The 17445-nt window shown below is 51.0% G+C and overlaps 1 protein-coding gene across 1 annotated transcript in view; it reads right to left on the reverse strand.

Annotated features, from left to right (window-relative positions):
* Positions 1 to 16657, reverse strand: part of SLIT1 (slit guidance ligand 1) — a 60954-nt gene extending 44297 nt beyond the window's left edge. The window contains exons 1-10 of the mRNA XM_088841975.1: positions 16577 to 16657; positions 15650 to 15801; positions 15002 to 15073; positions 14305 to 14468; positions 12054 to 12201; positions 11580 to 11651; positions 11025 to 11096; positions 8706 to 8777; positions 7845 to 7988; positions 237 to 400 (exon numbers count right to left, since the gene is read on the reverse strand). Of these exons, the coding sequence (XP_088698101.1) occupies positions 237 to 400; positions 7845 to 7988; positions 8706 to 8777; positions 11025 to 11096; positions 11580 to 11651; positions 12054 to 12201; positions 14305 to 14468; positions 15002 to 15073; positions 15650 to 15801; positions 16577 to 16657 (1141 nt within the window). The remainder of the gene's footprint in view (positions 1 to 236; positions 401 to 7844; positions 7989 to 8705; positions 8778 to 11024; positions 11097 to 11579; positions 11652 to 12053; positions 12202 to 14304; positions 14469 to 15001; positions 15074 to 15649; positions 15802 to 16576) is intronic.
* Between the last annotated feature and the right edge of the window lie 788 nt (positions 16658 to 17445).

The raw sequence follows: 17445 nt of genomic DNA on the forward strand, positions 1-17445 counted from the left end.
CTCCTCAGCCTTGAAAGAGCACCGTCCTGGGAGTAGAAGAACCTAGGTTCCTGCCAGTCCTCCCCGGGGGATCTACAGCCACTCCACCTCCTCCCCAGGCCTCAGTGAGACAAGGGCTGGGAACCTATAGATCCAAGTCTACAATGTGAGTCCAGAGAGGTCCAGGCACCCTTGTTGGAACCACCCAGGAAACACCTCGGGGTCCCTGAGCAGACTGAAGGCAGGTGGGTGGCTACCTGAGCACCGGAACTTCTTGCTTTTGATCTGGCCGATGCGCTTGTTGGCGAGGCGTCGGGGGCTGGCACAGCGGGCCCCACTGGTCTCGATGGGGTTGGAGCGCAGGAAGTCTGCCAGCCACTTGAGGTTACAGTCACAGATGAAGGGGTTCTGGGCCAGATGCCTGTCCAGAGGGGGCAGATTGGGGATGAAAGACAAAGCTGCTCACTTGGGTTGGTGGCTACCTGAATGGGGCCTTGCTGGCTCATGGCGGGACCCACTTGGCCCCAGCGGAGAAGTGCACCTCCGGGGGACACCACCTGGGGGCGCCCACCCTCTACCAGAGCCTCACAGTGGGGCCAGACCTCCATCCCCCTGGACCTTCCTGCTGTCCCTTCAAGCTTTACTCTGTCCCCTCTCCTTCTACTTACGTGTCCCTCCCTCTGTCCTGTGACAGACAGGAGTGGAGGCAGGAGTAACCTAGAGACCAGCCAGGGCACCCCTGTCCTTCCAAGAGCGAGATGATGAAATGGGCATTAGAGCCCAAGACGGTCAGCATCAGGGGCCTTTGGGCCCCGGTGCTGTGTGTCCTGGACTGTCCCCTCCCTGTGGCCCCAGGCAGCAGCAGCGTCTCCCCTCAGCCTCGGTCAGGAGGGGGTGGTGGCCGGGGTGGCAAGGCTGCACCTGCAGCTGAGATGGGAGGTCTCCAAGTACCTGCTGCAGGTCCCTCAGCTTTCAGTGGAATCTCCATTCCCACCCCAGGCCATGGGGCTGCCTCCCCTTGAGTGTTTTACAGGACGACTCTTGACACAAAACTCAGAAAGCATTGCTGAGTAGCTGCTTACTGGGGAGCCACTCATATCTTCTCACTGGCTCCCTGCATTAGCAGCAGGATACATGTGAGGAGGGGGCAGCTGACAGGTGACACCAGCTAAGGGCACACAGGTCATTGTAAGTGACCACAGGGGGGCCTTTCCTATTGGCCCTAACCACTCTGCAGGGCTTCCCTGGTGGCTCAGAGGGTAGAGAATCCACCTGGAATGTGGGAGACCTGGGTTCGACCCCTGTGTGGGAAGATCTCCTGGAGGAGGACATGGCAACCCACTCCAGTATTCTTGCCTGGAGAATCCCCATGGACAGAGGTGTCTGGCTGGCTATATAGCCCATGGTGTTACAAAGAGCTGGACATGACTGAGCGACTAAGCACGCATCCTGCAGGCTCAGATCAGCCACTTCTGAACCTCCCAGCAGCCAGCTTGCCCACCTGTGTCAGGGCCAGTGCAGCAGTGCATGCCCTGCTCTCTACACCGAGACAGCCAGGGGGAAAGAATCCAGCACCTGTCCTGGCTCCTGTACCCAAGAGCCAATCCTTCTGCAGTGACCGGCTCAGAGGACGCACCACGCCGCGGCCATGTAATGCCATCAGTTCCAGTCGTCTACACACTGGTCCCTTCTGGGGTGCAGAGCTTTCCAAGCAGAGAGACGAGCCCTTGCCTAGGGTCTGCACCCAGCTCAGCTCAGACCTTGGCCACTCTCTCTCCATCCATCCCTTCCCGGACGCTATCCTCTGGTTACTGGTCAGGATGCCTGGTGACAGCCTTCCCTGCCAGGTTGTCCCTCTACTCCTCTTTGCAGTGCCCGCCCCCCTTTCCTGCCTGAGTCTTAGCTCCTGTCAGCTCCACCAAGTGAGCCAGACTCCTCCCAATCCTTCTGCCTTCTGCTGGATAGTTTGTTTCCCAATTTGAACTACCAGTTTACGCAGAGAAGCTGTGTTTGCTGACTCCCCAGGGCAGACTTTGTAGTTAATCTGAAATACACTAGGATTCAGGGGTTACTCTGGGATTGTTCCTGCTGCCCCTCACATCTGTCTGTGCCTTAGTACCCAGCCTCGGCCTGAAAGAATTATTTGCCTCTATCACAATCTTGGCAGAAAACTCTGTTTAAAATCAACTCAATTATGTTATTCAGACATGTATTAAAAATGTCCAAGGGGTGCAGAGTAGAATACATACTTTTTTAAAGACAGGCTATTTGTGTCAAAAGCAGCCTATAAAAATGCAACCACCCACCAAGGCAAGTGACTTCTGTATAAAGCTAAGTATTTGACATAAAGTCGAATTTTTAGCAAGTGTAAAGAGAGGGCAACTGGGGAAAGAAAATGCTCAAGAGGATTAAAGTATGTTTGGGAAAAAACAATCTTGTTAAAGGCACACCCAGAAATAGGTTGCATAAGCTGCCCAACAGTTCTTTTCATGGACATTTCTGAAAGTAGAAGATAAGAGTGGAAAACTGATTCCTGGTCTCTTTCTTGAATTATGCATTAAGATGTCACAACTAAAAATCTTTGGGGCAGACACTCAATATCATTAGTCAAATTAAACCCACAAAGAACCACCATTTCACACCTACTAGGATGGCTATAATCATAAAGAAAATCAATACCAAGTGTGGGCAAAGATGTAGAGAAATGGGAACCTTCATAACATTGCTGGTGGAAATGTAAAACATGTATAGCCACTTTGGAAAACAGTGGCAGTTTCTTCAAAAGTTAAACATAAATTCCCATGTCATCCAGAAATTCCAAGAGAAATGAAACCCTCTGTCCTCACAAAGATGTGTGAGCAAATATTCACAGCAGCATTATCATAACAGCCCCAAAGTGGAAATGACCCAGCTGTCCATCAACTGGGAAGGAAAAACAGACTGTGCATAAATGGAAAATTATTTGGCAATAAAAAGGAACAAGTACTGATACATGCTTAGAATGTGAAGGAACCTCAAAAACATTATGCTAAGCAAAAGATCACAAAAGATGATATATCATATGAGTCCATTTTTGTGAACTATCCAGAAAAGGCAAATCTATGAGACAGAAATTAGATTAGTGATTGCCTGGGGATGGACTGGAAATAGGAATTGATCGCAAATGGGCACAAGGGATTTTTGGGGGTAATGGAAATGTTCTAAAATTGAATTGTAGTGATAGTGGAACAACTGTAAATTTACGAAAAAATCATTGGACTGTACACCTAGAACAGGTGAATTTTATGGTAGGTAAGTTATACCTCATCCAAGCTTTAAAAAAAATTTTTTTTAATCTCTTGGGGCAAGTAAAACTACAGAATCAATACTATGACACAGGGCCCTCAGCCACAGATATCAGAGCTATCGACAAATCAAGCAAGATTTGGTGAGTTTAAATCTGCTTGGTTCTGACATAAGACTCGGCCAAGGGTTTAACTATCCAAGGCTATAATAACTTGGATTTGCATTTCTTTCACTCTTGTTCTGAACAGTACTTCAGTTGTTAATATGTAACAGTTGTTCATAGAAGTTCAGTTTTGTTTTACAGCCTTTAATAATGAGACGGACCTTTGTTGGCAAAGTAATGTCTCTGCTTTTTAATATACTATCTAGGTTGGTCATAACTTTCTTTCCAAGGAGTAAGTGAAAGTGAAAGTGCTCAGTCGTGTCCGACTCTTTGCAACCCCATGGACTGTGGCCCACCAGGCTCATCCATCCATGGGATTCTCCAGGCAAGAATACTGGAGTGGGTTGCCATTTCCTTCCAAGGAGTAAGCGTCTTTTAATTTCATGGCTGCAATCAGCATCCGCAGTGATTTTGGAGCCCAAAAAAACAAAGTCCGACACTGTTTCCACTGTTTCCCCATCTATTTCCCATGAAGTGATGGGACCAGATGCCATGATCTTCGTTTTCTGAATGTTGAGCTTCAAGTCAACCAATGGTCATGTATGGATGTGAGAGTTGGACTGTGAAGAAAGCTGATCGCTGAAGAATTGATGCTTTTGAACTGTGGTGCTAGAGAAGACTCTTGAGAGTCCCTTGGACTGCAAGGAGATCCAACCAGTCCATTCTAAAGGAGATCAATCCTGGGTGTTCATTGGAAGGACTGATGCTAAAGCTGAAACTCCAATACTTTGGCCACCTCATGCGATGAGTTGACTCACTGGAAAAGACTCTGATGCTGGGAGGGATTGGGGGCAGGAGGAGAAGGGGACGGCAGAGAATGAGATGGCTGGATGGCATCACCGACTCGATGGAGGTGAGTTTGAGTGAACTCCGGGAGTTAGTGATGGACAGGGAGGCCTGGCGTGCTGTGATTCATGGGGTCGCAAAGAGTCGGACACGACTGAGCGACTGAACTGAACTGAACTGAATAATGAGACGGTAAAGAATCTGCCTGCAATGCAGGAGATGCGGGTTCAATCCCTGAGTTGGGAAGATCCTCTGGAGAAGAGAATGGCTACCCACTCCAGTATTCTTGCCTAGAGAATTCCATGGTCAGAGGAGCCTGGGGGGCTACAGTCCATGGGGTCACAAAGAGTCAGACATGACGGAGCGACTAACACACACATTCTTGGGGAAAAAGCACAATTTGGGGGCAATTTCTCAGTGCTGGTGAAGAGGTACCCAAAGACAAACGCCTGCTCTACTAGATGTTAGGTGACCTTGGGTCGGTCTATCTCTGCCTCAGTTTCTTAGAAGGGGATGACAGGACCTACTCCACAGGTTATTGTGTTAGACAATACACACAAAGAATAGTGGCCTGGGGTGGCCAGTGGTGATTAATAAACAGTGATTAATTATCAGTAATGCTATCAATATTAATACTATTATCACCTCTACCTATGGGAAACCTTCCTCTTCTAACACCCTGCTCCGACTCTGTGCCCTACCATCGCCTCCGTGGCAGTGGCCAAGATCTCATGTATGGTGTCCGGGAGGGCAGAAGCACTCTTGAAATCCCGCCAGGTAAATGGACAGAGACAGAATCCACTCCCCGTGAGCACAATCTATTTGATGAAACACTTCCACCTTGAAAGCGAGGCAGCACTTCACAGGAGATCCTCAGCCCCATTTCCTATCTGCAAGCCTTTCCTGCGTGTGTGTCTTCAGCCCCGAAATCTCCTTACTGCATTGCTCTCGGATGTTCTGCCAGCTTTGTAAAATAACCCATCTTGCCCGTGTCTCTCCACGACCTCTAATTTCACGTGCTTGGCAAGATTTCCTCATGGTGTTCCTTCTCTCTCTCCCTGGCTATACATAAGTTAATTAGCAGGAGTGGGCTGCAGGCGGGTGCCTGGGCTCTAATGAGTTTGTCTGTGTGGCTGACATCCCTGCTGACACGCAGGGTCCCCAGGGAGCAGGAGCTGTGCCTTCTACTTGATCTATTTCCCAGTTTCCATGCAGATCTTAGCTGATGGAGAGCACTGCCCAGTGGGTAAACAGAGGTGGAGGTGACAATGGCAACAACGACCATGGTAATATTAATAAATGCCCACCAGGCACACATCAAGGACCCATGGGTCAGCACGTCAAGTCAAGCTGCAGGCTCACAACTTAAGATTTGGAATGTAGTGCCTGAATCTAACCAAATAGAAGTTCCCCTGTACAGAAGCATTCCACCTAAAAGATAAGGACTTTCTGTAAAGGCATAACTGCACCAGCATTATCAAATGGAGAAGGAATGTTAAAATTATCATATCAACACTTCAGGACCCCTAATAAAGGAGTGGGTCTAGGCACTGAAATCAGTGGCAGCGTTTATTAAAAAAGAAAGAAAATCAGATATTGTGAGCCTCCTGATGAAAGTACACAATACTATGAGGTCATCTTGCCAGAAAAAGAAAATTCCTCAGCCTGATGCAAGTTCCTAGATGAAAATTTCTATTTGCAGGACATAGAACAGAGGAACACGTGAGACTATATTATAGGGGATGAAGTCAGCAAATCCAGACTGTGGGGAACTCTACAAATCCAGAAAAGCAGTGTCTTCAAAAAATAAAGTGCAAGGGAAAAGGAGATGGAGAGGATACCTAGAGGTTAAAAACAATTTAAGTGGTACACCAACAGATATCAGTCAGTTATATCGTATAGACCTTATTTATTTATTTATTTATGAGGGAGAGGATTTTACAATGCTCTTCATTTAAAATTTTATCTCTACACAGTTCTTAAATGTTGCTTTCTATTTACAGTTGCTACAAAATAGTGGCTATATTCCCTGTGTTGGCATCCTTAGTTTGCGCCTCCCTCTCCCCTACCCCTGTGCTTTCCCTCCCCTCGTCCCCCAGTGGTAGCCATTAGTTTGTTCTTGTATCTGTGAGCCTGCTTCTTGTTCATTATGACCACTGATTTGCTGTATTCTTTCATTTCTACATGTAAGTGATATCACAGAATATTTGTCTTTCTCTGTCTGACTTATTTCACTTAGCATAATGCTCTGTAAGTCCACCTGTGATGCTGCAAAGGGTAAAATTTCCTTCCTTTTTGTGGCTACATAGTATTCCATGGTATGTTTATATCATATCTTCTTTAGCCGTTCATGTACTCTTGGACACTTAGGTTGCTTCCATATCCTGGCTATTATAAATACCGCTGCTATGAACATCGGGGTGTATTGTATTGCATTAGTGTTTTTGGTTCTTTTGGATATATACCCAGAGTCGAACTGCTGAGTTATATGGTAGTTCTATTTTTAGCTTTTTCCATACTGTTCTCTACCATGGACATACCAATTTACCTTTCCACCAACAGGGCATACATAGGCCTTATTTACATCCTGACTCAAACAAATTATTTTTAAAATTGTATAATATGTAGGAGACATTTGGAAATTTGAACATTAATTAGATAGTTGATGATTTTAAAGAATTGTTGTATTTTTAGATATAACAAGAGTGTTGTGTGTTTTTAGAGTTCTTGCCTTTTACAAATATGTATGAATTCTGTGTTGACGATAAATGATGTCTGGGAGGCATGAAAGGAGGGACATACAGATGAAGCAAGATTGACTGGCTGTGAGTTAAAGCTGGGAGAGACAAGCGCTGGGAGGTCTGCTGTGCTACTTTTAAATGCTTTTAATTTTCTATAATAAAAGATTAAAGCAAACTCTTAGAATTACTGCTCTCTAATTTTAATTTATAATTATCACTGCTGCCACTGTCTTTCACTTAAGACATTATCAATTGCAAGATGCGCTAATATTAATATTTTACATATCATCAAGAAAGAACAAAATGCTGCCAATTAAATAAGCCATCAAGTATAATATGCAATCCAATTCCACAGCTGTTACTGTGGAGACAACGCATGTCTTAGAATCAATGGGTAGTAATAATAATAAAAATTGTAGCCAGCATTTAAGAAGCATTTGCAATGAGCACTGGAAAGGACTCTGATGCTGGGAGGGATTGGGGGAAGGAGGAGAAGGGGACGACAGAGAATGAGATGGCTGGATGGCATCACCGACTCGATGGACATGAGTTTGAGTGAACTCTGGAATTTGGTGATGGACAGGGAGGCCTGGTGTACTGTGATTCGTGGGGTTGCAAAGAGTTGGACACGACTGAGCAACTGAACTGAACTGAACTGAACCGAAGCTCCGTACAAACATCCTTTTTAATCTCATAACAACCCTGTGAAGATGATGTTCTCATCTTTTTATGAATGAGTAAACTGAGCCCCAAAGAAACTAACTAACATGCTTAGGGCCACACAGCCAATAAGAGGCATAGCTGGAATTTGAATACCTGCCTGTACCTAGAGGCTGTTATCTCCCTGAGGTCCACCTACTGGGGTGCGGGAGGGGTAAGAGAGCACTCACAGGGTCTGAATGGCCCGCAGGGAGGTGAAGGTGCCCTTAGCGAGACTCTGGATCTTGTTGTCATACAGGGAGAGCAGTGAGAGGTTCTGCAGGTCCTGGAAGGCGTCGAGCCGGATGCAGTTGATCTTGTTGGCATTCAGGAGCCTGTGGGCAAAGCCAGGCAGGTGGTGAGGGGAGAGCCACAGAAGTGGACGCATCATGTCTTGGGCTCCTTCCTAGGCACCAACCATGCGTTACGTCAGGAAGAAGTCCATGGGAGCAGGCACAGGAGATCTGGCCCTCTGGATGTCCACTCCATGCAGAGGAGCTGAGAACTCTGGCTGCCTTCTCTATGCACAGGGACCATTTAGTCCCACGTGTCTCTCTTTCAAGGAACAGCTAGAGGTGCCTGCCCTGTGGGATTCTGGGACAGCCGCGAGCACAGTGGCCCGGCCACCTCCCAAAGGCATTTGGGGGATCCTCCGCCTCCCCTTCTGCTGGGTTTCCCAGGCAGCTGAGAGGAAGTGTCTGGCTTCTGTGCGTCTCAGGTCCTGGGAGAAACATTGTCTGAATGCTCATGGTTCAAAGAGCCTGGCCTGGGCCTGGGTGTCCCCTACAGGAGACAACTCCGTCCCCAGCAACAGTGAGCATCCAGGAACGCAGGCTGCATCTCAAGGACCTCTCCACTCAGGCATCCTGCGATCAGCTCTGAATCTACCTCTCTGGCCCCTCACAGCCCTGCCAGGTCTGCCGTCCCCCAAGCTCCTTGCCTCCAGTGAGTCCCACACCCCAAAGAGGCCGAAAGGGCCAGGCTGAGAGGCTGGAGGAATACTGTCCCCCTCTATGGGTCCCACCCAAGGTCACTCGCATTCAGGTCCTTACAGGAGCTGTAGGGTGAACAGGCCTCCAAACACGCCCCGGGGGAGGTCTGTGATCTTGTTCCCATAGAGGACCCTGGAAAGAAGGCAGTGGAAAGGGAGAGTTAGAGGACTGCCCCGCACAGCTCTGCAAGCCCTGCCCACACCATGGTACCATCCCTAAGCCTTTCACACTACTGGTCCCACCGGTGTAGGCTTGTTCTAACAGCGGCAGTAGATGGCAATAAAATGCACTGGGAAGGGGTCATGGTCCCTAATCAGCACAAAGGTGACCTATAGGCTAGAGGCGGCCGTGACCCCCAACATTTCGAGAGCACCCCCTCACTCACTCTCTGCCCTCAGGCACAGATCCCATGGAAGCCTGCAAAAGGGCCCTTCCGAGGAAGCTCATGGGAAATTAACCTGGTTAGGGATCCGAAAGGAGATTGTTCAGAGAGAAGAAAATCCCAAGGGCAGGAAAAATCATCTTTTCAGAGAATTACAGGCAAAAACTGGGATCCCAGACAGCACAGGTGGTATGCGCTCCAGCACATCAAGTGACACTTTCCAGCACAGATATAATATTATCACAAGAAGGAAACAGACCAAAGTGTTAGCTGGGCTTTGATCTGGTGGCAGGATTGCAAGTGGGTTGTTTTATGCTTTAGAATTTACAAAGTTTCCTTCATGGAACATGAATTACACATATAATCAGAAAAAAACGCAAATGTTCAAAAAAGACATGCAGGCAGGAATGGGGTCAGACAGACAGTGGAAGTGTCATGGAGACCTGGAGTGGGGGGTGTATTCCACTCCAATTTCACAAGCTGGACCCCACCCCCCAGTCCTCCAGCCACTCCTGGAAACACTCCATCTAGTAAAAACAGTGTGCTATCTCTTTGAGATCTCTCTTGGAGGAGGGCACAGTGGGAGCTAAGTTGGTTCCAGGCTGGCCCGAGTGGACAGCTTCAGTATGGTTTGGGTGGAGGAAACAAAGTGGACAGTAGCTTGAATCTCAGCCAGCTAGCACCAGGAGGCCTCTGAGACATGATCTGATTTGGAAAGATCCCTCCATCTGCTGTGTGGGGAATGGAATGGGTGGGAATTGAGGCAGGGAGACCAGGTCAGGGCCTGCAAGGTGGACATTATCAAGGGGATCTTTTTGCATGACCTCAGCATGAAAGTTCCTATATGGTGAGGAGGCGTGACAGGAGCCCACTTAGATGGGTTAGATGTCACGTTCCAATTTAGAAGGAGATTTATTCACTTTTCTGAAGAAGACCCTTTAGCAGCCATCTTCAGGATCTGATCTCCTCAGCCAGTGATAGTGACCCATCACCAGTCTGTCAAGTACAGCTGTGCAGGTTGCACACTGCACAACTTTGTGCAATTCACAATGGCCCCACCTGCTACCTTGGATTCTATTCCAAGAGAAGAGGGTGCACATGGAAGGCACTGAGCCGACAGCTCCCTGTAGTACCCTGGAGGGAGTTCCATTCTGTTCCACTTCCCAGGCCCCAAATCAATGCCAAGCATGTGTCCAGTGCTGCCAAGGAACAGGTTAAAATACTCATTTCCAAGAGTGATGAACAGCCCCCATCAACAGGGAGCTTGCTTCACTACAGGGCACCCTGAGTTCACTCTCTGGAGACAATGCACCATGGGACCTCAGAGAGTGAGAGGCCTGGTGAACCTGGGAGTGCAAGCAAGGGTTCTTGGAAAAAGAGAGATGAAGCAACATTTCCTGGACTAATTTTTGATGCCACACAGTGTTTTGTAGACTGATGGGTCCCCAATAAACTGTTGAGGGAAGGGAAATACTGGACAGGGTTAGGGAGCAGATAGGCAGGAAACAGTCTTCACCATCACCCACCACAGCCTGAGATCAGAGCTTGTCTGGGACAAAAGTTGCAAGCTGTGGCAGATTTCACAACTAGAGCTGGTGGTTGCTGCCATTCCCTAACCCAGGGAAGGCTTAGGAGGACAGACTACTGGGCCTCTGTGTGCAGGCAGGGCCAATATGAAGGCTGGACTGAGCCAGATGACTGCCACAAAGAATGCTGGGAAAACCCCTACCGCAAAAGGAAGAGCTTCACCATTGCCTGGGGCAACAGCTCTGCCTAGTTTTTCTGTGCACTCAGCCCTTGATTCCCTCCTCCCCTTCTCAGCTGCAGAGGGTCCACAAAGAGGAAGGGAAAGCTGAACACAACAACCCTGGGCACTGCAGCCAGAGGGAGACCCACTGAGGCTGGGTGGGTGGCGACATGTTCCTTCTCTCACACCCACCAGAGGTGCCCTGGGGTGATGCCCTGGACCACTGCAGAGCCTTGGCACTGCTACTCACAGTGAGTTCAGGGACCGGAGGCCCTGGAAGGCATCAGGCGCGATCTCCGAGATCTGGTTGTTGCTCAAGTCTCTGCAAAGTGAGCAGAGGAGAGAGGGTGGCTGAATCCCTCAATGGCCACAGAGCCCTGCCTGCCCCCTGCCTCCCAGATACCACGGGAGGGCAGAGGTTTCTTTGAAATTAGGAAAGAGAAAGGCCAGTTCTATCCATCCAAGGACCATGCACAGGGGGGCAACCCAGCCATCCCCTACACACACCCCTCACAGCCTCAATTGCTCCTACTGGTGCCCAAGCTGAAATGGGAGGATGACAGTCAGTTCTGGTCATGTGCCAAACTCAGACTCAGCATCCTCTTTAGGCCTCACGACAACCCTTCAAGGAGGTAGCACCACCACCATCCCCACGTCACAGATGAGTCTGGGAGGAAGGCCAGGTAATGGCTCGGCCCTAGGCACAGCCATGGCAGACAGAGTCAGCACCTGCCCTGGGGCAGTGGCATGCTTGGTCTGGGCTCCGCCCCACGCTGAGCCCCAGGAAACAGCAGAAGGCACTCACATCCTCCGCAGCTTTCTGTAGGGAGAGAAGGCCCCCGGGGGGATGGACTTGATCCCGTTGAGCTCCAGGCGGCTGCAGAGAGAAAACACAGAAGAAGGACAGGGCAGGTCGCCCACCCCAGTTGTTGCCGAAACCAGGCCCTTTACCCATCAGTCCCTGCTCCCATCCTCGTCTGGAGCAGGGGCTGTCACAGGCAGAGAAAAGGAACTGGTTTTGAGTGCCATTATCCCAAGCTGGCATGACTGAACGGCGCTCATGTACGATGTTAATACTAAGAAACCAATTCTAGCAGACTGGCCCAGCTGGGCTGGACAGATGAACCACAGAGGGACACCCCTCCCCAGCCTTCCAGAGTGCCAGCCTTGGGCAGAGAGCTCAGCCCACCTGAGGCAAAGTGTAGAGGGGCCTTGGGGTAGTGCCCGCTCTGGCTCCTCCCTGGGCCACCAGAGCCTGGCCGGCCCTGCCCGTACTCACATCTCTGTCATGGTCTCGGGCAGGTTGGCAGGGATGGCGGTCAGGCCTTTGCCACGACAATCCACAATGCTGTTGCTGCAGCTGCACACGGCCGGACAGGAGCCGGAGGAGAGGGTGCAGGAGGGCACGCGCCCCGCCTCCCCCTGGCCTGCGGAAACAGCGTCCAATGTTTGCTGAACTTGAATCTGAACCTAACTGCACATTAAGAAATCCGAGCCTCCGTTCTGAAGCTCTGGGTTCTAGTCCAAGTCACTGGACACTTCTGGCTTGAATATAAGAAGGACCACATTTATCCAGTGCATACTCTGCGCCACATGTTGTAATAAGTGTTGTGCGTGTAACATCTCATTGACTCCTTCTGCACAGCCCTGCAAAGAGCATGATATTATTGTGGCCACTTTGCAGGTGAGAAAATGGAGTCCTCGATATTAGTCTGTGGAAGTGACAGTGCTAATCAGTGGTGCATTCAGGGTGAAGCCCAGTGTCTGATGTAAGGGCCATGTCTTTTAATACTGATGTATCGCTTATACTGAGTGTACAGTCTTAAGTGCAGAGCTGATCCAATTCCCACATATGGATACAGTCACAGAACCACCCCCTCAACATGGACTATTTCTATCACTCAGGAAGTTTCCCTCATGCTCCTTCCCCGACATAGCCAGTGTTCTGAGATTTCTCACCAAAGATTTGTTCTGTTTGTCTGTGTACCTGAGCGAAACCAGACCGTAGGCTCTCTTACATTTCATTTCTTTTCACTCAAGGTAAAATTTTTGAGATTCGCCCATTGTATTGTATGAGTACACAGTTTTTTCTTTTTCATTGCTGAGTCATAGTCTATTGTATGGTTCTGTCATCACTGGCTAATCCAGTCTCTTGCTGGTGGACATGCGGGTGATCTCCAACTTTGGGATATCATGAAAGAAACTGCTTGGCTATTCTTAGCCCTGTGTTTTGCATAACACACGCACCCCCCAGCCCAGAGCTGCAGGGTCGTGTCTCACACACAGCAGCCCTGAGCACAGGGACTCTGGCGCTGAGGAGGAGACAGCCACCCCACCCCAGCCCCAGCTTCATGCTGAGGAGAGGACGCCGACCTCTGTGTGACTGGTGGGCTTGGGTCCACAGGCTCAGGAGAAATGGGCAGCATCTGATCCTCTGTCATGAATCTGTGAGCTGGTCACTTGCTCAGCGAACATTCCCTGAGCATCTATCTCTGTGTCAAGTGTGAGCAAAGTGCTAAGCGATGACCAGAGAATATGGCACATGTGCCCATGTGCTCATGGACCTTGCAACCAGTCCATGCGAAGTCCCATCTGGGGCTCTGCAGGGCGAGGACCAGGCGGGGGCAGCAAGGCGGGGAGGGTGTACCCAGGAGGGGAGCAGCCTGCCAGGAGGCCAAGGTGGGAGGCACCTGCTCCCGGGAAGGGCAGAGATGAGCCCATGGGGACGGAAGAGTGAGGAGGCCACTAGGTAGAGGAGACGAGATGACCTGGCCCAGCCTTGAAGAGCTGGAGGCCAGCTTGGGCCCTACCAGGAGCACCGGGAGGCCAGGTGAGGACGAAGCAACAGTAACCAGTGCAGATTTGTCAATCCCTTTAGGTTTTTCTGGCTGCAGTGTGGAGACTGGAAGGACCAGACAGGAGGCGGGGTGGCCAGAAAGGAGGCCTTCACAGGATCCCCGGTGGAAGATGGAGGTACAGGCTCTGGAGTCTATCTCACCTCAAACCAAGGCTAAAAGGCCCAATTCAGTGACTATTCAATGAGGGAAGGGAGAGGTGGGAACAGGAGGGGCAAGGAGTGGAGGAAGGGAGGGGTGGGAGTTGATGGGCTGGAGGGGAGGGGAGGAATGGGCTGGCAGCACTGGGTAGAAGCAAAAGCGAGGCATTGAGTAGAAAGGATGGGACAGAGGGACAATGGGTAGGCAACGGGAAAGAACTGATGGTAGGGGGCTGGAGGGGAAATGCACTGGAGGCAAGAGGGATGCGCAGAGACAAAGGCGTGCTTGAGGGCAGGAGGTAACAGCTGAGGCAGGAGGAGGAGGTGATTGAGGAGAGGAGGCAGTGAGTCTGGAGAGGAGAGTGTGGGTGAGCGTAGGAGACGGTGTGTGGTCCAAGAGGCGTCCATGGATGAGGACAGGGGGTCTTGGGGCCCAGATGTGAATGCATGGTGACAGGAGGCCATGTGTGGGAACAGGAGGTGGGCAGGAGGCAGGTGATGGGGATCTGAGAGCCCCAGCAGGGCCGCCACCCACCTGAGCAGCTGAACTCACTCTTCTGGACCTCGGCCACGTTGAGGCCGCGCAGGCCAGCGGGGCCCGAGCACTGGGTGAAGAGCCCGATGGTTGGCCGTTGCCTCAGCCACTGGGAGAGCCAGGCCAGGTGGCAGTCACAGAACAGGTGGTTGGAGTGCAGGCGGCTGCAGGGGATGGGCGAGGACAAGGCGGCTCACGACCAAACTGGGTCCCCAGCCCCTGGAAACATTGGGGTGGAGCCCCTCCACTCAGCAGGGGTAGGGGGTCGAGCCTCTGGCACTCCGCTCAATCGGGGCACAGCCTACATCCAGTCAGCTTTGCAGCTCAAGCCCCAACTTGGAGATTATTTGAGCAGGAGGAAGCCGCCCTCCTCTCCCAGCACTGGGGGCAGCCCTTTGGCTGGAGTGTGCCCCATGAGGACACGCTCACTGAGCTCACAGACACCCTCCCCTGAAATCACTTAACTCACCTTCAAACACAAAAACAAATTATCAGCTGTCCAAGGGAGACATCAAACATAAAAGACATTCAACGCCCTTCCCTTTTAGATCACTCCTCCTCCCCCAGCTCCACTCAGTCCCTGCCCTGGGGTGACCTCTGGGGTCGCAGAGGAGGCCGCGCTCTCCCCACTCCCATCCCAGACCCCAACACCTTCCCAGCTGGGTGCTGTGCTCTCGGGCGCCCCAGACTGACTCACAAGGTCCTCAGCTTGGGCATGTGGTTGAAGCTGGACACCGGGATAGTGGTGATGTTGTTGTTGTTCAGGGTCCTGAGTGGGGGAGGAGAACCAAGGTCAGTTAGTATCGGCCCAGCAGGAAGCTGCGCGGGAAGCGGGGGCCTGGCTTCTCTCTCACATTGCACTCATGGTTCAGCCTCAAGGGACCAGCACTGGGATGGACCCCGGGGGTTATGCCAGAGAGCCACCCTCAGAGGAAAACCCTGAGCTGGGACAGTGATGAAGAGGCAGCTGTGCCATAAACTCTGAGGCTGGTAGGACAGGGGCCAGGGGGCCAGGAGGGGAGGACGGGTGCAGGCTCTGGCTGGCTTGGAAGAAAGCGTGGGGCTCACACAGACAGAGGGAGGAAGAGGAGGCATTCCAGCCTCGTGTGTTAGAAACTGGAGAGACACAGCCACTCACGCTGGGGCTTCATCACAATCAGTTTAAGCCTGGGTCATGCTGCCACAGGCAAGATCCCACGAGCACGAGCCCTCTGTCCTCGGGCAGCAAGTCCTGGTCTAGAGCCCCTCTCCCAGGTACTCCTGCCTTTCGTGTAGCTGTTGGGGCCCTGATGCCTGTGTCAGCTTGGCTCTCCTGCCTTCGCCTCCCTTCCTAGGCTTTACTTACAGCACCTCTAACCCCCGCAGAGCCCGGAAAGCTCCTTCCTCAATGCAGCCAATCTGGTTCTTGTCTAGCTGTCTGTGAAGCAAAGGAACGTGATAGAGAGGATGGCACGTTACCCACAGCAGGGATGACCCAGCATTCCACCCAGCGCTCCACTAGTTCCAAACACAGAGGCCTGATCCCAATCATTTATCCAGTATACACACAGCGATCCAATTGGTAATCGTTAATAAAAGCTTAAAGTCTTTCTTATTTTTAAAACAGTAAGTATAAGCAAGAGTTATGTTATTCTCCTCTCCCCAACCTTGCACATCTCCTGGGGAGCAGGCACCACCTCCACTTTAGAGACCATCTAGAGGGTGCTGGCAGCTGTAAAATGAGAGTCTATTGTAGGAGCCGGCACAGCCAGAGCTGGCAAACAGACTTCAGCCTGAGGGCTAAGTGAGACCGACTCAAGGCAGCTACCTGGACTGCTGCTTCCAGAATCAACTGAAGCTGTGATTGGGCTCCTTGGGGAAGAATGCAGTGATCGATTACCAATGTCTACTACAGGCACCAGGGGTAGGAGGAGGGTGACAAGCATGCCCGGCATTTGCCATCACTACAGCAGTCAGACCTGGGGTGGGGTGGAGTTATAAGCTTGGACTAGAATAAATATGAATAATAGAAATAAACCATTACATTTATACAGCATTCAACAGAGTATATTCATTTCCAGGTCTCATTTCAAACTCAGAGCAAGCTTGTGACATAAGTATGATGCCCCCGTTTTGCAGAACGATATATAGAGGCTCAGTGATATTAACTGACTTGCAACAGCTGATACAATTTGGACCTGCCAAAAAAAAGGGAACAGTCAAACCCAACTCTCCCCACCCACTAAGGGCAAGGGCACAGAGACTGTTCATTTCAATGGAACAAGAACCCCACCGTTGATGACACTCCTTTCAACTGGGTCCCCCGAGCCTGATGAAATGCTTTCTCCCACCCCAGATTGTTCCAGAAGACCATGCTGGCATGAGCCATCTCAGAGCCCAGACCGGCTCCCTGGACGCCTGGACTACAGGGCTCAGGAAGACCCATCAGGATGCTGCCAGGGGTGGCCCTGCAGCCCCAAGCCCCCTTCCATCTCAGGCTTATACTCACAAATTTTTGAGATCTGTAGCTCCACGGAAAGCCTTTCTGGGGATGGCCTGGATGGTGTTCTCACTTAGGTCCCTGTGAGGACAAAGCCAGAGGGAGAGAAAAATAATCAGAAACATTTCTCCAGAGCACCCTGAAGAGCCAGGGAGGTCAAGCAAGCCAGATGGTACCCGGACCAGACAGAGCTGTGTCCTGGCACCTGGGACAGTTCTTGGCACACAAAGATCACTGGCAAACATCTGTCGAATGAACGAATGAATGAGTCGGAGCTCAGGCCCCCACCACTGCCCCTTCTCTGGGCAGAGGGTTTGCAGCTGGAGGGTGCAGCTTGAGGCAGCAGTCAGAGATCAGCTCCGCCAGCCCCCAACCCTTTATGGCAGATCCGCTGGGGGTCAGCTCAGCCCCGAGGCATCCTCCAGCGCTGCCAAGGAAAGAGCAGGGGCTTCTCGACAGAGCCCCCAGCTGCCCCAGACCTGTAGAGAGTCTTCTGATCGCCCACTCTGTGTTTCGCTGAGCAGGAATGGAAGCACCAGAAGAAGGCACAGCTGGATCCCAGGTAACCCAGCAGTGGGGAGCCCACCTAGGTCATGAACTCCAGGCTGAAGCTGACTCCAGGTGCTGTGGTCTTGGGGTCTGAGGGGACCAGGGCTGCTACT

Source organism: Moschus berezovskii, chromosome 12 (assembly GCF_049115385.1).
Source record: "Moschus berezovskii isolate FMDL1 chromosome 12, NW_MosBer_1.0, whole genome shotgun sequence".
In the NCBI taxonomy this organism is placed as follows: Eukaryota; Metazoa; Chordata; class Mammalia; order Artiodactyla; family Moschidae; genus Moschus; species Moschus berezovskii.